At 38.9% G+C, this 24123-nt stretch overlaps 1 protein-coding gene across 1 annotated transcript; it reads right to left on the minus strand.

Annotated features, from left to right (window-relative positions):
- Positions 1 to 451: 451 nt before the first annotated feature.
- Positions 452 to 22292, minus strand: HJURP (Holliday junction recognition protein; the record flags this gene model as incomplete). Its single annotated transcript, XM_080612680.1, has 9 exons — positions 452 to 575; positions 3805 to 3892; positions 5065 to 5128; positions 5667 to 7255; positions 8215 to 8275; positions 9129 to 9227; positions 10414 to 10475; positions 20952 to 21018; positions 22215 to 22292. The coding sequence occupies 9 exons, from the start codon at positions 22290 to 22292 to the stop codon at positions 452 to 454; spliced, it is 2232 nt and encodes a 743-aa protein (XP_080468806.1).
- Positions 22293 to 24123: the final 1831 nt, after the last annotated feature.

Consider the following 24123-nt stretch of genomic DNA (forward strand, 5'->3'; position numbering starts at 1 on the left):
TCAAATCAGGTGAGTTACTTAGAAAATGTAACACTAAAATTACATAGCAGGCATATTATATATCACAGAATATAATACTGCATTTGAATCATCCAAGCCCAGTTTAGAAGTTATTTAGTACTGATGCATCTATAAAGCACATATAGGCAGGTATTTGGCAGAAAGAGCTGGTTACCAGTTTGTTAAGAATCAAAGCTTATTAGCAAATAAAATACTGATTATATTCTATTATTATAAACACTAGTAAATACATAATTTAAACTTAGCTATGGAAAGGAATCCTGATTCTCTGCAATCCCTGATGAAGCCAAAGGAGTAATAAGCAGCACCCCATCAGAATGGACAATCCAGCTCCTGAAGATTTTATTACAAGGAAATAAATTGGAATTAAACATATATAACACAGCCTTTATTCTTGGAAGAAGAAAGAAAACCAAAACAAACACAAGCTTTATAACATGTTTTCTCTGTAGCAGTCCATGAATGCTCCTTGGTGAGTTTTGACCATGAAGTCGCCCAAGGGACTGCTAGGATTTTGGTCTTTCCCATCAGTGTAGCTTAGTTTTCTGTACACCCTATAGAAAAGATTCGTTTAGATAACAGAAATTACACAAAAATATTATGCCTTCTGAAACTCCACTGAGCAGAAAGAAACTGAAACAAGTCACTGCAGCAAGAGATCTGAAAATCTTGACTGCAAACAGCAGCAGGGCTCCTTGTCTGCATTCCTATGTGCTTTCAGCTGGACAGGAAAATTTTCATCCTATGTCATTTTAATGTCTCAGTAATACTACTACATTAACCTAAGTGATATAAATATCTACTGAACTTTGAGATATAATCTTTGAATGTAATCACAAATAGCTACAAGTGAAAAACAAGTCAGAGCAATATTGTTTCCTTGCATATAATTTAATAAACATAAATTTTCTTTCAAATCTATTTTAAACTATTTTGGTTTACATCTGGCAATGAAGTATAGCAGTATAGTGGTAGGACAGCATTCACACAGAGCTGAAGGAAAGTTTATTACTTATAAAAATTTCGTTTTCTGAAATCTCTTTCATAATCATCTAGATAAAGGCAATCAAGGTCCAGACAGGAAGATGATATTCCTTTTCTTTCCACAGCCACTCATTACAACAAACAGCATTTTGCCACATGGCTTAGGCATAAAACTTCCGAGGGCTCTGAAGCCACTAAAGAAGAGCTTCACTCCTGGGAATCACTGAAGGCTAAGAACATCACACTATAGATCTAAGGAAGCTTGCCAGCTGAAGTCTATTTTGGCTACTAATCAGCAAACATGCATTTGTATAAGTAAGGAACAAGGAAATAGACTTTATTCCAGATGGCTTGACAAGAAAGCATTCTGAAATCCTGATTTCCTACTCTTTCTTAAACTTCTCTACTTATGTGCATTAAGGAAAGGAAAACCTCTTCCTTCAGAGCAATCTCATGGAGTTTGCTATTTCCTATGGAGTCAGGAAAAAGAAGAAAAAAAAGTAGCAATCCAAGAACTGAGCAGAAATTTACTCCTCTAAGTGGGCATACTCAACATCACAGAAACAGCCATGTATCCCCAGCAGCTTGACTTCAGTCTTCCATGAGATCACAAATAACTGAATACAATCTTTACCAATATTGTTATGTATTTATATACAAGATTAAGTTTGAATTCCAGCTTTGCCTAAACTCAAACCTTTTTTCTTTAGATCAAGCAGCTTCTTTTCCAGTTCGCTTATTCACAGAAAGAGTTTAAAAATGCATTCAGGCTGCCTTTGAAGTTTTAATTCCAGCATGGTCAGAAAAATTTTATACCAGCTGTACGATCATCTCAAGCATAACATAGAATCATAGAATAGTTAGGTTTGAAAAAGACCTTAAGATCATCCAGTTCCAACCCCCCTGCCATGGGCAGGGACACCTCACACTAAACCATGCCACCCAAGGCTCTGTCCAACCTGGCCTTGAACACCGCCAGGGATGGAGCATTCACAACTTCTCTGGGCAACCCATTACAGTGAAGAATTTCTTCCTTATATCCAATCTAAACTTCCCCTGTTTAAGTTTGAACCCATTACCCCTTGTCCTATCACTACAGTCCCTGATGAAGAGTCGCTCCCCAGCATCCTTATAGGCCCCCTTTAGATACCGGAAGGCTGCTCTGAGGTCTCCATGCAGCCTTCTCTTCTCCAGGCTGAACAGCCCCAACTTTCTCAGCCTGTCTTCATACAGGAGGTGCTTCAGCCCCTGATCATCCTCATGGCCCTGCTCTGGACTTGTTCCAGCAGTTCCATGTCCTTTTTATGTTGAGGACACCAGAACTGCACACAATACTCCAAGTGAGGTCTCACGAGAGCAGAGTAGAGGGGCAGGATCACCTCCTTCGACCTGCTGGTCACACTCCTCTTGATGCAGCCCAGGATACGGTTGGCTTTCTGGGCTGTGATCGCACACTGCAGCCGGCTCATGTTCAGTTTCCCATCAACCAACACCCCCAAGTCCTTCTCTACAGGGCTGCTCTGAATCTCTTCTCTGCCCAACCTGTAGCTGTGCCTGGGATTGCTCCGACCCAGGTGTAGGACCTTGCACTTGGCATGGTTAAACTTCATGAGGTTGGCATTAGCCCACCTTACAAGCATGTCAAGGTCCCTCTGGATGGCATCCCTTCCCTCCAGCGTATCAACCGAGCCACATAGCTTGGTGCCATTGGCAAACGTGTGAGGGTGCACTCAATCCCACTGTCCACGTCACCGACAAAGATGTTGAACAAGACCGGTCCCAACACCGATCCCTGAGGGACACCACTCGTTACTGGTCTCCAGCTGGACAATGAGCCATTGACCACAACTCTTTGTGTGAGGCCATCCAGCCAGTCCTTTATCCACCGAGTGGTCCATCTATCAAATTGATGTCTCTCCAATTTAGAGACATGGATGTTGTGTGGGAAACATGACTGATCTGAACATGAACATGACTGAGTTTGGGAAAGCAGCATATCTTGTGGTGCCAAATTAGACACTTTGGCAGAAAGCATGCAAAAAGTGTTTCGGAAAATAAAATGAGAACACGTTTAGAGAACTTTCACTGATTTTTTTTTAATCCTGGTGTCTATTAAATTAGTTCATAATTAAAAATGAAAGATAACTGGAACTTGAGAATGCTTTAAAAGTCACTTATTTTCTAAGAAAAAGCAGATGTAGTAGGCCAGTATCCAGGAAGCTGGAAGGAGCATTCTCCTTCCAGAGACCTAAATACACTGCCAGAAATGGTAACAGCAGGTGGAGAGGATCTTAATTATCTTCCTAACAGAGCCACTGTTTGTTTACACAGAGCCACAGTGCAGGTAACTATGCTCAAGTGCATAGAAGCTAACTTTTGAAAGTTGGGTTTTTTTTTTTGCTGTATACTGTACTTCCCACACCGCAAGGATCTGAGAAGACTTGTTAGCTCAAACACAGAGATATAATCAAAACAATTCTATAGTTATAGCTAAAATAATAAACACCTCTCCAGTGAACACAAAATAAGGACTAGAGTAGGCATTCAGTTAGGCCATCTTACTAACTTGTGTTTGCTGGCCATCCACGCTGAAGGCTGGCTAGGTTCTGTCCACAGGCAGAACCTTCCAGTGTTCAAATTCAATCCAGGTTTGATTAGCTTGGGCTCTCCCAAGCATCCAGGCTGATTTTCATTCTAGAAGTACGTGTGTAAGCTACAACCTCCATACCTTTAATACAGATACAGAGCAGCAAGAATAGCTTCTGCATTTCCCCCCCCCCCCCCCCAAAAGGCACCCACCTTTCGTGATGCTTTGATGCATTTCTGGGATAGCTGCGATTCTTCATTGCCCCAGGCCAGCCAGAGTGGACATCTGCAATCCCAGATTCTGGTGATGAAAAGCAGTAGCATGAAGAGGGCAAGAACAACACTGAGTAGCACAGGAACTACACTACATTGTTAAAATATTAGCCTACTCAGGCACTGGTAATACTTCACTGGCATACTTCAATGATCGACTTGTTCCTATGAAAATATTCTAATGTAAAAATTAATTTCAAATACATTTTATACATTGACTACATTGAAGTGTAAGATAGGTTTCTAAATACTTATAATTTAACACCATTAGAAAAAGGTAGAAAGAGAAAAACAATGTTGAGTCCAGAAAAAGATGTAATAAAGTACGAGTTAAAAATTGAGGAAGGTAAAGAAGACAGTCCACCTCAATCAAATTCTTTACAATTAATCAGTAATGAAAAGTTAACAACGCAAGAACCATGCAAACAAGTGCATTCCTTCTGCCATTTTCTTCTTGTGTACCAGCTGACGATATTTCAAGTCACCTTCCTCAGTATTTTCCATTACATATTAGTTGTTATCTTGATGATAAGGTTCATAAAATATGGAAGCATTAGTGATTTTACTTAGAGGGAAAAAAAGGTCAGGTTGTTATAAACATGCTTTAACCAAAACCACATTTTTCAAAGGAAATTTAAAGAGTGACATCTAAAATTCCATATTAATGTAGGATTTGGTTTTTTTAATTTCTTTTGTAACACAATTCTACTGTCCTGAATTGGCAAAAGTCTTTTTATCCAGATTAATTCACCTAAGCAAGTGACAGACGTCATGCAACAAAGCAACAGCAAGCTGCTGTAAAGCTGAAGAATCCAAACAAAAGCACTTGGTTATTAAAGTGTAGGATTAAAAAGCTATGCGTTTCGTGCCAACCATTTACATGCAGAAAGTAAAAGCAATAGCAAACTCTGAATAAAATTATAAAAAGGAAGAGAAAACCAGCTGATAATAGCAACACCTTTAGTAGAAAAAGTCCTGGCTAACCCAGAGGAAAGCTTTTTAAACAGCTGTTAACATGCTATTCAGGAAACCCTTTTCTGTATAGAGTCTATACTTTTTGCAACACTTAAACATACTCAACTATTACTGAGGAAAAAAAGCTGTCACTTAAACAGTGGTCTATTCAGATGTGTAGATTTAGCCTTTGAAGAAGTGCTCATGATTGCTAAAGCAGCAATTCATGAAGTTTCTGAAACTAACCTTGCAGGGAAGTTCCAGGAATACTAAGAGGGATTTTATCTGAAGAGTCATGAAAGCCAGAGTCCTGAAAATAAAGCATCAACAGACAACATTGATGGAAAAACTCAGGTATTATTTCACAGCTTGCCTCCAAGAAAATAACTGGGAACCCGGTAAGAAGGGCCTGATTTAACATTTAAATCAACAAGTCTAATGATCCCAATGGAATCCCGTAAAGCTTTGTTTGCCTTATCTTGCTCATCTATAGAATGAACAAAACAGTATCATTTCAGAAGGACAACACCTTCATTACAAAGGTCACCGTCTGAGATTATTTTAACCAGTGACACAGTCTATTAAAATGCAACAAAATCTCTTACCCAGCATTTTATGAACATTTTTTAAGGTTATTAAATATAGGGAGCTTCCTTACATGATTCAGAACTGATACAATTTCCCCCCAAAACACCAAACCTGTAAAAGAACTCTATTGACCAGACAGCACCAGACATGTACCGTCACTAAGTTTAAACTCAGATCTAATCTGTTTTTTTAATAGCTTCTCCAAATATCAGCAAAGAGTGCGCAATCATTTATTTAAGTTTTAAAAGGTCCTTAAGTACCTGACTCTGACAGTTGTGACTGTCAAAAAAGCTGGGGCTACCACCATTGTATGTGTTCAAAAAATCCATGCCAACTGTCGGAAGGCTGACGTTTTTTCTGTGAGAAACTTGATGTTTTGCTGCAGGAGAATAATGTTCTGGTATATTTTTCAGTCGCTTTCCTGGTGAACAAATAAGATCATTTTGGAAACTTCCTAGCCTTTTAACTCTGGGAATTGCAAATAAAGTTCGGACAGGTGAGTTTACAAGAGCATTTACAGTTTCAGACATCTGTAGTCCTTCGTATTTCCTTAAATTGGAAGCTCTCTGGAACACAGGCAGCTTTGGAACAGTCTCCTTACACGACTGCTCATAGATCCTGTCAAATTCTCTGTCATAGTGCGTGTCAAAGCTCACAGGATTCCTGAAATTACTCTTCACTAATCTGCCTTTCTCCTCAAGGTTTTGTAAATTTGAACGAGGTCTCGTCGACGTCAAAGGCTTTTGGATCGCTGTGCAACACAGTTTGTAGTACAGTTTTTCAAACGCGTCTTCGTATTTCTGAGGCATGTTCGAAGTACTCTGCACCGTAGACAGCGAGGAAAACGAGTGCTTGCGCTGGAAAGAAGCTCGTCTTTCAGAAGTTAGGTTTTCACGATTCATTAGCAAAGTATTTGATGCCCTTGCAAGGGAACAGTTTGTGACTGGTGCAAAAGTGTTACTGTTGCTATACGAACTGTGAGTAGATGAACGCAGCCCCAAGGTATTACCATCAGGAAAGTCAATTTTTTGAGTTTTACTTGCTTTTACCAGCTGAAGTGCTGTTGACCCTGAACTGGCTGTAGATGTTATAAAACGATGTTCCGAGGAACATTTGTATGCTAATTTTTCACCTTCTTTGCGTTTTGAATTCTTCAGTGAGACGGTAGTCTGTAAGTCATCTTCAACTAGAAAGGTCTCTCCCATTCTAGCCATAACATTAGGAACATGGGTCTGTTTGGAAACTTTCTGCCCTTTTACAGATACCAAATGGTGTTCTAAACTTGTTTCAGAGTTGTCTGCTTTGACTGCATCTGTATCAATGTAAGAATAAGGTACCAGACCTGATAAATTATTATTGGAACACTTGTCATCACAGAGTTCTCTGTTCTCATTTCCAAGAATTTGATTCTGGATGTCTTCAATGCTATCACTGCGTATGTTGGATTGTGCTTGCTTCAGATAAACAGGCTTGAACCCTCTTATTTTGTCTACAGTGACATTGAGCTTTGGTCTTCTAGAATGCCATCTTTTGTACCTGAAGCATCTAAACACGTATTTTAACTCTTTTCTCCGAGACTGCTTTGTCATCAGCCTTGTGAGTATCTTTACCATTGCTGGATACAAGTCGGCGAGAGTTACATTGCTCCAGGAGCATGCCTTATCTGCAGACTGATACTCCTCTAAGACACTATCCCAGCAACTTTTATTCAGTTCTGGAGAAGGTGGATCCCTGGGTATGGTTACTGTATTTGTTGAAATGGGAACACTAGAAAACTGTAACCATAGAGATCTGGAAGAACATTGATTCGAAAACTCTCCTTTACTTCTGTAAACAGCAGCCTGGTTGCCTATTCAAAAAACAGAACAAAACAAAAAAGCAAATGAATCACAAAGGAAACCAGAAGAAGGAAAAAGCTCACAAAGCCATTAGGGAACTTCCAGTAACCCCTTACATGATTTAGGAATGACTGCATACGGTAGGGATAGTCTTACTGTAATAGCATATTTCATTGACCATTTTTGCCAGGCTAAGTGGATGATTAACATACAGTCTGTTCTCAAAAAATTAAAAGGTTTTCGCTAGCTATATTGAATTAACAGACTACACGAGACAGAAGTGAAACGTCTTGGAAAACACTATTAAATAAATTAGCCTATTATTATATAGATATAAAACATTTTCATTATAGAGGCAGACTGCTTTCTGGCTCTCTGAGCAGGAGGAATGGCCTTATCCTGCATGTTTTGTTACTCTATTTCCAAATTACTTCAAATCTGTGTACTTGGCTAGTATCAGTGCAGGTTTACTTGCCATAAAGCATGATGAAGACAGTGGGTTTTGTAGTTGTTTGGCTTAAAAATTACACCAAAATTCTATCATAGGATTGCACCAAGTCTGGAGAACTTGTGAAGAAAGTTTACCAGTGAAGTACCACTTTGAGGACCAGTTACCAGCAGACCCAAAGCCATTCAATTTCTGTTCCTCGAATTTAAAATAAGCAGAAGCAAAAAGTTAATTTCATCTCATTGAGCTTAATGCTGCTGAATTTTGTAGCTATGCATTTTTTTTTCTGGGGCTACTTAAGAAAAGTTCTTTTTATGTGTAGAAGTTATTTAGTTTCTAATTTTCAAATAGATTTTGCTTAAGCAAAATCATGTCTAACTTCTCTTCAAGAACTCAGCCTATTGAACTTTTCTGTTGGATAAATAGTGCCTCTGGGTTTCCATATTTATTTCTAATAAGCTTTAAGGAAAACACATTTCATAACTAACATATTTGACTAACATTCAAAAGATTTAGTTGTACCGATCAGTTCTTGCACTGGTGAAGCTGAAGGAAGCCCTTTCAATGAGCCTTGAGGTGCTACCTGAAAAGCAAACAAACAAGAGACACATAATCTAATATCCTGATTTTTTTGCATATTAGAAGTAACATCAAAACCTTATTTTTGACTCCTCGTACCCTCTCCTTACTATATTAGATCCTGTACAGAGTTATGGTCCTAAGGGGTTTAGTTAATTTTAGACAAGGGGGAAAAAGTCTAGTCTAAGACTTCAGTAAGAATTGTTGTTACCAGTTTAACCTTAGAAAGCTAGTTATCATCTTAGTAACTTCCATGTTATGTATTATACTTTAATCATAGAATGGTTAGGGTTGGAAAGGACCTTAAGATCATCTAGTTCCAACACCCCTGCCATGAGCAGGGACACTTCTCACTAGACCATATCACTCAAGACCCTGCCCAACCTGGCCTTGAACACTGCCAATTCCTTTCCCAAATAACATAACTTACACGTGGATATACACAACTGGATAATCTATACATCTCTGGCAACTCCAGTAGGAAACAGAAGCCATTCCATGTAACACAACCCTTTGCCTCCAATTCCCTTGACCCCTCAAAACCAAAATAAAGCTAAACCAGCAGTTTTCTCTTCAAAGCTCAAATTTAGACTTTTCAGAAAACTTACTGAAGATCAACTCAAACGTCAGGGTTCAAAGAACAAAGTATAAATTAAAGCAGAAAACATTTAGTATAATCTGTTTCTTACAAACCATTGCCGTCAAGAGACCTGAGATACTGCGATACTTAGGTAGACAGCAGGCAGGAGAGGCACAATGACACATCAGAGAAGTTGTATTAGAATTCATTATGCTGCAGTTCGAGAGTTCTTACGTTATTCTAGTTAGCTGATAACAGAACAGGAGAAATATGTTACCGCAATCCATTTGGGAATATTTCTAGCATTATCTTGTACTATCACATCCACTTGAACTTTTACTTTCTCTTGCTTTTTCCCATCATCTACATGCAGATTCTGAAAGGGGAAAAAAAAAAAAGAAAAGAAAAAGGGAATTAATTAAAACACATAAAAGTTATTGACTCTGACAAAGCCAAAAATCTTACTTAGGTCTGTTTCAAACCAGTGTTATTCAGATGAGGATATCCTACCAGCATAAACTTGTTTTCAATGCACACATTTTATGTGTACATTATGTGGGGAAAAAATGTGTACATTATATGTACATTTTACGTGGGGAAAAAACCTCCAAACAACTGTGAAGGAGCTGTATGTGAGGACATACAAAAGAGATAACTAACTAGTTTCTTGATGCAGGCAAAAGCATGCAGTGCCTCAGAAGACGTGATAAAAGCAAAACCAAGAAGAAGAAAAAAGCTCTACTGTTAGGTTACAAAGCACTGGTAATCAGGGCTGAAAATCTTTACTGTATTATTAACACCCATGACTTCACATACAAATTAAGATCTACTCTGTAATGTACCTTTATGTAAAATCTAAAAGCATTTGGTGATAAATGGCAAATGTTTCTCATTAGCAAAACTCCCACTCTCTGAAGCAGTCTCTATTAGCTGTTGGCAAAGATATGACAATACCTAGTGCTATGCTAAACAAATAAGGAAAATAAATTACCTTTTGGTCATCTGTATTTGAGAAAGAACACCACAGGATTAGAATGGCTGCACACATGAACCATGTGTTGTATTTTTCTTCATCGATGTAACTATTCTGGGTAGCCCTGCTATCCACTGAGTAGTAAGGGAAACATCAGCAGAAGATGCCAGTCTGCTTTTGTTATGGCAGCCATTATTTCAGATTCACAGGTTTTTTAAATCATGTTACCTCTTTAAACTGGTCTCTCAGGTGAATAATCATATTATCTCTAAGTGTTTTCACTTGGTGATTCATTTGATTATTCTTTTTCTGTACCTATAATAGCCTTCCTCAGGGTTGCCTGTTCTATACATATGCTGTACTGCTTTCTCTGATATACTGATAATACCAAGACATAATATTACTTCATATTGGTCTTCATGACGTTATTTATTGACTCTCTCATTTGCTATACTTACTAAAAATGTGCATTAAGATGCAGACTACACAGAGCATTCTGCTGACTGGCATGTGTAAGGTACTCAAATAGCTCAATCATTTCTATTGAGCACAAACTGATCGCGTTACATGACACACCAGATATTTTTACCTGGAAGTGAATGTCTTCAAATTTTCTTCTTACTGAAACTATCTCAGCATCACTTTCTTCACCTATAATTTCAAGATAAATAATAAATCAAATCCAGTTGAACTCAAAATCAAAACAGAAACGTTTTTAAACACACCCTGTATAACTTACTGACTAAATTGGTTTAATGTTAGAAAACTTCTTTTTAGCTGTACATTTTCATTTTAAGTCCAATTGAAAACCATGGTTAATTAAGGGCTCAAGAAGAGTGAAGATAACTTGTTTGTAACCAGTTCTTCAAGAGTCATGCTAACCATTTTGGAGAGTAAAATATTTTCAAAGCATTGCTCTGCAGGATTCATTAATGCATGCATTTTCCCTCATTTCCCACTGCATTCTGGAGTATCCCAACAAAGATAGCAAGGACCTTCTACAACGTTTCCTTTTCTTAGTTTCTTATTATCAAGACTGCTTTAGAACTGCTAAGGTGAGAAATAAGACGGGGTTGAAAATATTAGAAAGTAAATTCAGATCTTTCAACTCCATTTTCAGGTGTTCTATGGGTATTCTAATGAATGAAACTCAACAAACCATCCAACTCATCATTAGCTAAAGCCTTAGCCTTTCAGGAGCATAAAACACATGACTGCATTGTAAGACTGCAATTCTGAATTTTCCTGGCTGTTTTATCTTTATTCCACAATTGTGTTCACTGCAAGGAGGGAAAAAGCAACCTTGAAAAGGAAAACAGTGCGTAAAAATAATCTTGGTTATGATATCTACCACATCACTGCCCCTTCAATACTATTCTTAAATTACTAAAAATCAGAATAAATATTTTTCCAGCTAATCGAATCTTCCTTTTTCTTTTCCTATCAGTGTAATCACCATCTAAAGCTCTGTAGACAGCTGCTGCCTTAGCGCTAGGATAAAGACACATATGAAAGAAATGCTATTGTCTCTTTGTGGGAGACAAGACAATTTCACATCTTCCAGTGAAAATGTTGAGCAACCAGAGGGTTGCCTTTGACAGTTCACGTGACCCCAACAGAATTATTATAACTGAATCCCAGACTTGTCAGATTACCATAGTTTCTTCCCACAAGACTAATGGAAATTGTGGTCACTTTATCCACAGGAAATCAGTTACTAAGCATCAATAACTGATGAAGCAGTACGAATGTTAATCATAGAATCAGCTATGCCTTTAAGATCATGAGGTCCAAGCCTTACCTCAGGACTGCCAAGTCCATCAGTAAACCATGTCACTAATGGCCTCAGATACACGTGTTTTGCACACTTCCAGGGACGGATTCTACCACTTCCATGGGCAGCCTGTTCCAACGCCTGAGCAACCTTTCAGAGAAGAAAGTTTTCCTAATATCCAGACTAAACCTCCCCTGATGCAGCTTGAGGCTGTTACCTCTTGTCCTATCGCTTGTTACTTGGTAAAAGAGAGCAGCCACCTCCTCTCTCCATCCTCCTTTCAAGTAGGTGTAGAGAGTGATATGGTTCCCCTGAGTCTTCTCTTCTTCAGAACCCCATTTTCCTCAGCCATTCCTCAGGCTCATTGCCCTTCTCTGAACCTGTTCCAGCAACTCAATCTCTCTCTTGCAGTGAAGGGCCCAGAACTGAACACAGGATTTGAGGTGCAGCCTTACCAGTGCCAAGTACAGGGGATGATCACTATCCTGGCCCTGCTGGCCACACTATTTCTAATGCAGGCCAGGATGCCGCTGGCCTTCTTGGCTGCCTGGACACAAGCTGGCTCATGTTCAGTGGCTACCAATCAGCACCCCCAGGGCAGAACAATACTTGATTTGTACCTGTTGTTATAGGCTTTGCATACTTTTGGAACAAAAATGATGTATAAAACCCAGAAGAAACACTGCCTTCCCCAAGATTTGTGAAGCACTCTATATGAATACTAAAGATGGAAAACCTGCCAGAGCTAAAGTTTTAGCACTCACTGAGGCTGCTATAAATCCTCTCCAGCTTCTTCCTAGAGCATTCAGAAAGAGTGGATAATCATATTCTTGTATTCTGCTATGCAGCCACCACAGCCTGAACTGCATCTCTCATTTATCCCACGAGTGCAGAAGACACAAAGGACGCTTTGAGAAGCCAAGCTACAGATGCCTCTGAAATTTGTTTCCCATCCTCTCAAATGCAAGGAGGATAAGTTTCAGATTGCTATTTTCCCCTCAACAGAGAAGAAATCAGCTGCCTTAGAGACAGCTATGCAAACGAAGCACCTAATATATACCAGAGTATTTAAACACCAGCTAACCATATTTTGCTACAACTGCCCTTTAAATCATTAAATGCTCGCTACCACCTAGCCATAGTTCAATTGGTGTGAACCAGCAAGTTCTTATATGCACAAGAATAAAAAGGTTTTGAGCAATACAAGTTCTAAATATTTCATTCAAAGATTGTTACTACCGATTAATACAATAAATTAATAATTCTGGAGTACAAGGTCAAAACCACCCAAAACTTTGCAGACAGGGCACAAAACTGATGTTGAAACTGTTACAAACATTACTGAAGGCTTACTGTTACTGGACAAGCTGAATGCAATGTTTGTGTCCACCAAGCCACTAGAAATTACTGTAATGTAATGTAATCATTAATAAAATTTCTACGGCAACTTATGCCAAAGTTTTACTGTTCCTTTCTTTATTAAGGAAATGCACTTGAACATACACCATGCTGACTTTCCAACATATCAGGGATTCAGGACTGAGATTTTGAAGAGTAACAGGGATACTGATTTCATACTACAGTATTAACAGTAACTGAGTCTCTGACTGTTCCTATTCTCTACTTTCTGAAAGAGTTTAGAACACTTAAAATTATTTTTACTATATTGGAAAATCATGAAAGTTATCAAAAGGAGCGTGACCAGCAGGTCGAAGGAGGTGATCCTGCCCCTCTACTCTGCTCTCGTGAGGCCTCACTTGGAGTATTGTGTACGGTTCTGGTGTCCTTAACATCAAAAGCATACGGAGCTGTTGGAGCATGTCCAGAGCAGGGCCACGAGGATGATCAGGGGCTGGAGCACCTCCCGTATGAAGACAGGCTGAGAAAGTTGGGGCTGTTCAGCCTGGAGAAGAGAAGGCTGCATGGAGACCTCAGAGCAGCCTTCCAGTATCTGAAGGGGGCCTACAAGGATGCTGGGGAGGGACTCTTCATCAGGGACTGCAGTGACAGGACAAGGGGTAACGGCTTCAAACTTAAACAGGGGAAGTTTAGATTGGATATAAGGAAGAAGTTCTTTACTGTAAGAGTGGTGAGGCACTGGAATGGGTTGCCCAGAGAAGTTGTGAATGCTCCATCCCTGGCGGTGTTCAAGGCCAGGTTGGACAGAGCCTTGGGTGGCATGGTTTAGTGTGAGGTGTCCCTGCCCATGGCAGGGGGGTTGGAACTGGATGTTCTTTCCAACCCTAACTATTCTATGATTGATTCTAAGATTTGCAATCTTTTTCAAAAACTTAAAATAAAAGGTAGACAGAGAGTAAATTAAAAACCCACCTATGTCAGATGCATCCACATGGGAGTTCTCAGGAAATTCCTTAAAAGCACATGAAAGTAATTTTAAGACCTGGTAGCATAAACTGTTTTAACTAGTCTGTCATATTTTCTGCTCTCACTACTTGGTTCAACTTTTTGGGGATGGTGGTGTTGGTGAAACAAACCAAGCCATATTCCACAAAGTATGTCCAAATGACACCATCTTTATTAACAAATCTGTACACAAATCTGTCTTGATATCCCATTACTCAATGGGGAAAACTGTTTTCTTCCCAGTCCTTCTAGATTCAGATAAAGCAAGGAGAAGCTATTATACAAGAGCAAAACACAGTTGATAGATGAATTCTAATCACCAAATCCTGTATCTACAGGAGATTCTCTTATTCATGTTCCAAATAATAAGAAAAGTTTTTAAACTGCCCATTGTAAACAATTCTTAATTGCCTACTTCAAACGATCTTGATGTAATATTTCAAATAGGGTTTTTTTTGCTCTGTTTTGTAGAAGTTGCATAAAAAGCTCATTTATATGGATAAGGATATATCTAAATGTTTTCATTCTTTTCTAAATGTTTTACAATCCACGTCTGACGCCATATTCTTCAGAATTCCTTTAAAAGTCTATATCCCCTCTGGCCCTTACCAACATAAAACTAGCATATTGTGGGTTAAGATGTCGTCAATGAAATGAGACATTTCTAACTACCATCTACGTAGAACAAAAATTTAGGAGGGGCCAATGAGAAGGCCTGTATCACTCCTCAAATGCAATTATTTTCTCCTTAAAAAGATAGGGAGTCAAAAGTTATTACAGATGATCATAGATTTTTAAAATTAGTAATTTAACAAGTTAGATACACATGCTGCCTAACGAAAAAGACACTTGATGGTTTAAAGCCTATACCCAACTGCTTTTGGATATCTCTCCCTTTATATAAACTTAAAAGATGCCAAAATCCATGGCTTATATGGCTGCTATTCATAACCTAAATAGTACAATGGGGGGGGAGGATATGTAACGATATGAAACGTATGCAAACCCTAACACATAAACAACATAAATAGAGACATCATAAAAAAAAAAAGGAAACAAAAAGAATTAAAAAAACACATTAATTCACTGTCACAAAAGGTATTAGCCCACCACATATACAAGCCAAAAATTGAGTTTATCACCATCCCAAAGCACAGAAAGTATCACGGGAGGAAACAATCAGGGGAAGTATAGCAGATGATCACCATTAACCTGAACCTGAAGATTTTAATTTTAAATGAACACACACCAGGTAAGTAAAGACACATCTTTCGTAAAATAATGCAACTACCCTTGGGGAACTACATGAGGGGAAATATAAAGCAATTGTTTAGTGAGATATCTAATGTTTGAAGAACTACAGTGAAAGAACTGCATTAAAATACCCTAAGCCCTTTTTTTTTTTTTCCCCAGAAGTACTTAAGGAGAATAAAGTGATTCAATTCAGCAATTAGTAGGTCTTTAAAATCTAATTTTATAGCTATGGTACAGGAACACCCGCTCATTCTCTTTTTCTTAGCTTTTGACTACAGAAATACATTTTCCCAAAGAGGCTTTACAAAAGTGGATGCACTGTGGTGCCCATACCTGACATATTGTTGGATGCTCATCTTCAAAATCACTGGTCTGTTGCTTTGACATTTCTTAGCACGCATGGGAGGAAAAAGATAATTCTATTTCAATCTGATAGGTCACAGATCAATGCTGTACCTGAACTCCCTACTTCATCATTTGTATATAACCCTTACCTCGAAAAATATTGAACATACATTTAACAAATGTAGTACATAGGACTGAAACAAAGAATAGACAAGTGACAGAATAACATTCTAGTTAAATACATCATACTAATTCTGACCAGAGGTGTACATCTACCGTATTACATGTTTTCTTCTTGACCCATAAAGCACAACAGAAAATAAAATTTCTCCCTTTATCAAGTGGTATCAACTATAGAAAAAGACTACTGCAAACTTTTTGTGTATTTTTCTTGGCATAGGTTGAAAAGGACAAGAAAAGAAACTAACTACTCCTGAAACCTGAGGGTAGAGCCTAAAACCTCTATTGCATCTTTCTAATGAACTTCGGCATTTGGGGCCTTTCCAAAACTCCTATGCCTATCTTCCCGCACAGCTAGATCCAACTACAATCTTTGTGGGTTGTTTCCCCATTCCAGCCCTGTTTTATTTCATAAGAAGCAATATAAAGAGAATAAGAGCTGTTAATTTAGCAGACATCTCCCTTTTTTACATTGCAATCTGTATTTTGTTCATCAGCTGTCACAATTCAAATGGATTTAAATAAAACTCAAAAGCTATCTTCAAATAAATGTGACTTCCACAAAGGCTTATTTCACAGTTAGCCTCTAAGCCAAATATTTTTGCTATTAAAATTACTCAGACCAAAAACTGTTTTCGTACTGCTGAAAAAAGTTAACTTTAACAAGGCAACAGTTAGAAATGTATCTGTAACAAGCTACAACCTTTCAAGTTGGTATACAGTGCGTACGATTATGATGTGCACGTAAAAATTATTTCCTAAACCTATTGTTAATACTGCCTAAATTGCAAAAATTTAATCTTTCCCAGAAGAGAAGATCTTTATTTCCAAACACATGACTCTGCTGGTACTAAAGCGGTAGTGGGACTTCTCAAGATCGGACGCACATGATAAACTTCAACTTCAAAATAAGACATGTGCTTTAGCCTAAATTAAGCAAATTTGTTTAATGCCAAACTTGTTGTCCTGGGTTTCTTTCCTGTATTTCTGGTTCCAGATAAGCTGATGCCAAATATCACAAATTACTTTGCTTTTTTTTTTTGTTGAATTATGAGAAAACTTCTCTTACCTAACTCTGGCACATAGGCACCTCTATGAACATTTCGTATTACTTAATAGTGCCAATCATACATCTAGATATCTCCATTCTTCTAAAGGCTTAAAGCGTAAAGAAACCTAAAGATATCATTTACTGCTTCTTTCTTTTTAAAGCTGCACCTAACTTACCTCTAGACGTCCAACCTATTCTCAAGAGCAACTCCATATTCTCCAAGAAACATATTACAGGGTTTCCTTATCGTTTACATTTGGAAAGCTCTTCTAATATTTAACCTAGAAACTTACTTTTGTTTTTCTCTCCCTCCCCCCTTAAATCCTATTTCCAGCAGCTCTAGTAATTTTTAATCCACCCTTCTGTGACTCACTCCAGCCAGTCAAGCTACCATCAGATACAAAACAAAGTACTCCACCAGAAGCTTAATCACCGTTAAACCTTTTTTGTGCTATGCAGATTAGTCACCTGTGCATATCTTTTAGGACAGTGTACACTATTCTTGGTTGGCTGAACCAACCTTCAAGATTGCCTTTTCCTGCATTTAATTATTCCTACATGTTTATTACATGGAACTTCTCTGCATGGAACTACACAAAGTTTACTTTGAGTTTTAGACGCAATTTAGAAAGGTAACCAGATTATCTTTCACAGTGGTCATCCCTACTTGGTATCATCTGCAAGTTAATTAAGGGCATCTCTTCTATTTGCTGAAGTATAAGCTAGTAATTTGCTCGGGAGACGTCCTGGAAAAAAATCCGTCATGTTTTCCCCTCAATTTGGACACAGACCATTGATAACTATCCTAAGCACAGATTTCCAACCAGTAGGAAATTGGGCTATAAAACCACTCTCTCATACGAGGTTAACGAAGCATATTATACCACTGAAAGGCCCTGGCTTCAGATTGTAACCTCAGGAAATTTATGTCCAGTATTTTGCAGAAAACTACAGTAACGCTCCCTTTAGAATATATTAGACCCATCAGCATATATTTTCTAGAAATTAGAGGCAAAGGTATAGATCAGATGAATCTTCTTGTATCAGACCCTCATTTTTTGTCTCAACATTTTAATTTAATAGGCTGATACAAAATGTATACTTGAACCCTGTATGGACAAGTTTTTTGGTATGACTCAAAAAGAGAGAAAGACTGTATAAGTTGTGTTTTGGACTCAGATGTTTGGCACGAAAGTTACTCAGACAAAAGTGATAAAATAAGCAACAGCAAGAAAACCTCCATGTCAAAACCTTAAGAAAAGACTGCCCAAAATACCTTTGCTGTGCTACAAATCGTAATTTCCCCAGTTATTTATCTCAATAAAACCATGTTTTCTATTGAAATACACAGCTCCTTTCCAAAGCAAGGAGAAGATATTTAGATGTCATATCTCTCTAAGTAGGATCAGAATTTAATTTTGCTGTGGAGACTTGATTTGACTTCCATCATGATACTTGGTCTTTAATGAAATAACCATACACAACTTTGTCCTCCAGGCAGCCTGATTTATTCAGTATACAGAATAATTTGCTACACTTTTGATAGCTCATCATGTGACATCTGGAGACTCCTTTAACACTTATCTTTTAATATGCCTCCCTATCTAGTTATTTTCAAAAAGATAGCAACTTCCAAATTTCTCCACTTGTACACCCATGCAAGTCAGGGTTGGAATTCTCAGATTTGACAAACATGGGACAGAACTGACAAATACAATAAAAGCTGTCTAACCGATATAAGGAGATTATTTTAATCATTTTGTGATGATAGCAACATCAATTATAATGTATTTATTAAACTTAAACACTTGAAATGACCTTTCAAAATCCTTACAAGCGTAAGAATTGCTGGGGTTTTGTTGGTTCCCCCACAAGAAAAAAAACCCAAAACCAAACAGTGAGTATCTTAAAGTTTGGCATAAAACCAGGGCTGCTTTTATTAAGTGAAGATTCTGGATATGGTGATTTACAACACTTATTCATTAAAAACACTTTACCTGCATTCCTTTGACTTCTTCTATTCCACTGCAATTAGAAATAAGAAAAGAAAAAAGTTAAAAGAATCTTAGACTAGTAAAATTATTTTAACTGATACCTTTAGTTTGGCACATCTTACAACTAGGCACTTCATAAATAACCATTCAATTCACTTCAGATTTCACACTGCCTGGCCAGAAAAGCCACAAATAAATGGTAAAACTTACCCCATCACTCACTTCTTTTCATACGATTGCTTTTAAAATCATTTCAAGAATGTAAGCTATAGCTACCTTATCCCACATAAGAGGCTAAGACTGAAAACTCCTCTTACAGTCCTTAAAGATGTAATCTGTAAAGTTATGAAGCAATGCCTGGTAGATGACACACAAAGTATTAACAAAACTGGAAGGAGAAACACAGACTCCTTTCTGACTCCATTAAATCCACTCTTGCTCCCAAAGACTGACTTTCACTTTCTTAGCGGTGCTAACCACTAGTAAAATAGTCATCTGTTTAAGTCTGCCTCATCTGGCAGACTTAACCAATCTATCCTGAAATCTTATTTTAAAGCAGATGTTGACTTTATTTGTCATATACCTCTTGCAGATACTATATGGCAGAGCAAGATTAAAATAAATTCCTATATATGTATTATCTATACAAAAGAACACTACCGCTACATTTTGACTGCATAGGAGGACTAAATTATTAGATACCTTGAATAATTCCTGCTTCCAGGTTTTTATCTTCTTGGTTGATATTTGCTCCCAGTGTTTTTGTCCTAGAAATAACAAGCGATATCAGTATAAACATAGCTTTTCACAACACTGCCCGAGTATCATTCTAACAAACAAAACACTTAGGAAGAACACATTACATAGTAACAAAATATTATCAAATCTTGAGTTCCCTCTAGTACAACTGTTGAAATAAAAACTTAGAGATAATTCTCTTACAAACAAGAGAATATTGTAATTTAAAGCTAATTGAGAAGTCAGACCAAAAAATAAAATGAAGTCAGACCAAAAAATAAAATAAAGAGCAATTACATGCTGAGTCTAACACCACTGAACTAAAAAACCCTAAGAGCATTACAGATCCAGATGCTACAAAGAGGGGTAACAAAAAAAAAAAAGTAGAAATTACTTTATTTCTTTGATTTTATTTAATCAATGTACATTACATGGTAACTGAGGTTGTTTAAAGCCGTAATTTAGGCTCTACAGGACTGAGATCCATATTCATCCCATACCAAATAGAAGTTACTAAACACAACCCTTCACAAATCCAAGCCTGTGTATTACAGTGCCGCATGCATGTTTCTTCCCTCTCCAGATGAATAATGTATATAAAATGCTATAAAATGCAAGCTTCCCAGTCTGCAAAACCCTTTCGAAAGTAAATCGTGTTTCGTACAACAATTATATTGGGCTTGACACTGTGGTAGCACTTCAAGTGTATGTCCAGTAAGTTCTACTTCACAAGAATTGATATGGCAGTCTGAGCATCATAATCCTCACTTCAATAAAAAATGGCAGAACATTTCATTTCCCATTGAAGCCATCAAGACACTAAGTCACAAGTCCCACTAAAACCCTGAGCAATGTATTTTAGAACAGCAGGGTTTTGGTTGGGATTTTTTTTCACAATAAGTTTTCCATGAGCATTATCACCTTTATAACAGATTGACAGTGATAATGAAACACTGGAAAAATATGATATGACACAATGTGGTATAGATTTACACTAACCACATGGGAACATTCAACGGAAAGTTAAAGAGATCACCTGCCCAGTCCACTCTGACATTTGACATAACTGAAGCTTATCAGAGCAACCTTCAGAATTCTGAGCAGAAACTACACAATCCATTCATGCCTATCAACCTCCTTTGACTCTTCCTCTTACTTGTCATCCAAATATTAACCACTGTTATCCTGATCTTTGCTAATAACTCTTTTTGGTTGTCTAAAACAGCATGCAGGACTAACGTGGGGCATATAAAAAAATTCCCCAGGTATTACATGCATGTGTAAAAGTTCACATATGATATCCCACACCTAAGTAGACAAAATACACTATCTGTTGTAATTACATATTATATGAGTGCCAACAATTGCATGCTTTAATAAGTCTAAATACACAGCATGTAAATATCAAAGCTTTGAGAAGTTCTTACCATCAGGCGTATCGCAAGTGAGAGTTTCCATGGAAATAAGTAAATCATCTTCAAAAGGATGATTATACTAAATAAAACAGGACCATTAAAGATTAGAATAAATGACGAAAACAATGCTTTAAACATGCATTTTAAGTATTGATTTTAGACAATGTTGTTCTGACCAAAACGTTCAATTATAAGCATGTTGTTTTATTGGCTGAAATAGAAGTCAGCAATCTGGAAATATTAATTCTTAGAGGAAACACACTTATTTTAAGCATAGATGTAAATCATTCAATCTCAATAAACCAGTCACGGACAAAAGTTTACAGAGAGTTTTCTAAACTGGTTAAGTTGCTCTATTACAGAGTTTCTTCTAAACTTCCTCTGTAGTGTCCGGTAGTAGTCACTTAGCCTCGACTGACAGCTCACGATGTGCAAAAACTCCAGACCTGGCCTTATGCCAGCACCAAGACATTAACACAAAACATTTCCCTCAACGGTAATGTTGACAACCCTGAATAAATACATGCATCTCCGGACAGAGCTTTGTGGTTCCCACATCTTTTAACACAAAACGGCTCTAAAGTAAGGACTCATGGAGTAGTACCACTATAGGTATAGTTATAGTTATAGGTACCCACTTTTTTCTGTAGTTTCATTGAACATACCGGCTAATTTGGGTTAAGGGCACCATAAAGGCAACTTGAATTTAAAATTAAGTCACTAATTCAATATTGGCAGTTCCAGATCTAGGTCTTACGGACGTATTTGAGGAGCTAGCTCTTTTCTAGCCAAGTCACAGGGGTGCACGGCTCAGCACAAACTGCAAAACCCCGGGTGACGGCTGCTTTTGGCAGCCAGGAGAAAGAGGCTGTGACACCATAAACAATTAACTGTAAAGAGAATTCAGTTCCTGCACCTTAATGCACAGATAGAAAATTGAACTTATCACTAATGACACCCGGGGACATGGAGGTGGTCAGGCAGAAAGGGAGAGGAGAGCGCTGCCCCTGCCCGATGCGAGGTGCTCAGAGCGCCTTCCAGACGGACGCAGAAAGGCAGCCAGGCCCTGCCACACCGCAAGTCATTTCCGCGAAGGAAGCCGTAAGCAAAATTCGCCCCCGAGAAAGGTGAGCGAGGTAGGACAGCGGCAGTAGCCTGGAGATCCCGCGGGGCTCGGCCGCGCAGCTGACAGGGCTTCCCCACCGCCTCGGGACGGCGACGAGAACCAGCGCCAGGCGCCCAACGGCCGGGCCGGTGCATGAGAGCGGCCCTCACCCGTTCCAAGATGCGTTTGATGGAGGCCACGAAGCGGGCGTTGCTCTGCCGCAGCCGCTCGTCCAGGTCCAAGGCCATGGCGAGCGGCCTGCTCTCCTCCGCGGCACCGGGAGATGGCGGGCGCCCCGCACGCCCCGGCTGCCGCTCCACGCCAATTCAAACTGCCCCACGTCCCGCGCCACGGCTTTCCGCCTCGCTTCCCGCCTCTGATTGGGCTTTGCTCTCGTCAGTTCAGACGCCGCAGCCTATCCCAGTGTGGCTGGGACGCTCTTCTCATTCTGACTGGCTGCTCCGGCGGCCGAGCGCCCACCCCCTGCTTACGTCACCCGCCTCGAAGCCCTCCCATTGGGTGGAGGGCTCGCAGCGAGTTGGAAGCGGCGTAAAGTCACTATTCTACCTAGCAACAGTGGTCGTCGTGAGCTCCCATTGGAGCACCGGAGAGCGGTGCAGGCCGGGAAGGTCTAGGCAAAGCCAGACGGAGTATAACCGTTGTGTTGGCTTCAGCGCAAGCGGCCATGGTAGTAAGGGCTGTGGGGCTTGATGATAAATGGTTGTCATGAGTGAGCCTCCTTCCTGTTGGTCTCCAGCTGCTTTGATGGGGTTGCAGGCCTAAGGCTGCTGAGGAAGAGGGCTGGAACTGGCGCTGCCGAGTTGCCTGCCCAAGAGCACTGAGATTTTGGGTTATCGTCCCATTCCCCGCTGATATTCTTCACGGAACTGTGCCTTTTCAATAAATAAAGATGGAAAGATAAATGTTTTCAGCACATCACGTTCCCTGGAAGATCCCATTGTAGGAGCGTTGCGTTTTTGCCAACATAAGGACATAGGTGCAGTTTCCATAGTGGCTTCTTGTCTAAAGCTGGTTTGTATTTATCCACTTACAGTTTATTACTTCGGTTGAAATGGCGGAAAAAAAAAAGGAAAATACAGTTTCATCCATTTTTAAGCGCTCTTTAAGAAGTTTCCACAGCTGACAAGTTTTGTGTTACGGCTTCATCCTGTGTCTGGAAGGTCTCACCCTTTTCATGGTTCTGCATTAAGGCCTTACCATTTTTCAAGATACAGTTTTTCTTGCACCGTTACATGAGCTCCTGAGCAAGCCTTTTAAGACAGTAGTGAAGTGTTGATTTCAGCGACCAGGAAAAGAAGAGTGTGGCAGTTCAAAGGTGATGCACTTGGTCCCACTCCTACAGTTGTTGCTCTCCGCCCACTGGGATGAATGCAGGACAGATCATCCAAGAACCAGAATCTCACTGATGAGCACCTAACTGCATACTCTTTATTTTCTTGATAGATTTGCAGAAGCTCTCAGCACTCTCTCGTGTTATTCATTTTGCTGGAAGACATGCTTTGAATATAGAAAAGCTTATATAAACTTCCCAGGATGAAAAACAGAATCAGAAATACCCTGAATAAATTAGATTCCTTCTCACATTGAGCTGACAAAATTGGTGGCCTTTCGGTAGTTTGAACCAAGTCCCTATTAGCTTTCTTTTCCCATGGGTAAAGAGAAATAATACTACTACTTTTGTTCCCCTGAATACTGGAAAAATAAATCCTGTGATACTTTCAGCATGGTCAAATATTGGGATAAGTCAGAATAGTAATATAGGGTTTGTTACTAGACAAGTCCATATATGTTCAGGCCAAGCTTTACATAATGTGTAGGAAGGCCTGAAGCCCCACACATAAAGAAGCATAAAAGGAAGTATTGGATGACTAACTCTTCAATTCTTCCAATAGAGTACTATTCCCGTGGTAAAAGAACGAATACAAGCATCAAAAAGTCACTTGTGGGAAAGAAAAGCATCATAAAGTCTAGTTTTTCGTTCTAGGATTTAGGCTCATCATGGCCTTCATTGTGGGGTTTTGTGATCTCTTTGCAATGCTTTGATAATTAAAGATCGAA

Source organism: Psittacula echo (genome assembly GCF_963264785.1).
Source record: "Psittacula echo genome assembly, chromosome: 3".
Classification (NCBI taxonomy): Eukaryota; Metazoa; Chordata; class Aves; order Psittaciformes; family Psittacidae; genus Psittacula; species Psittacula echo.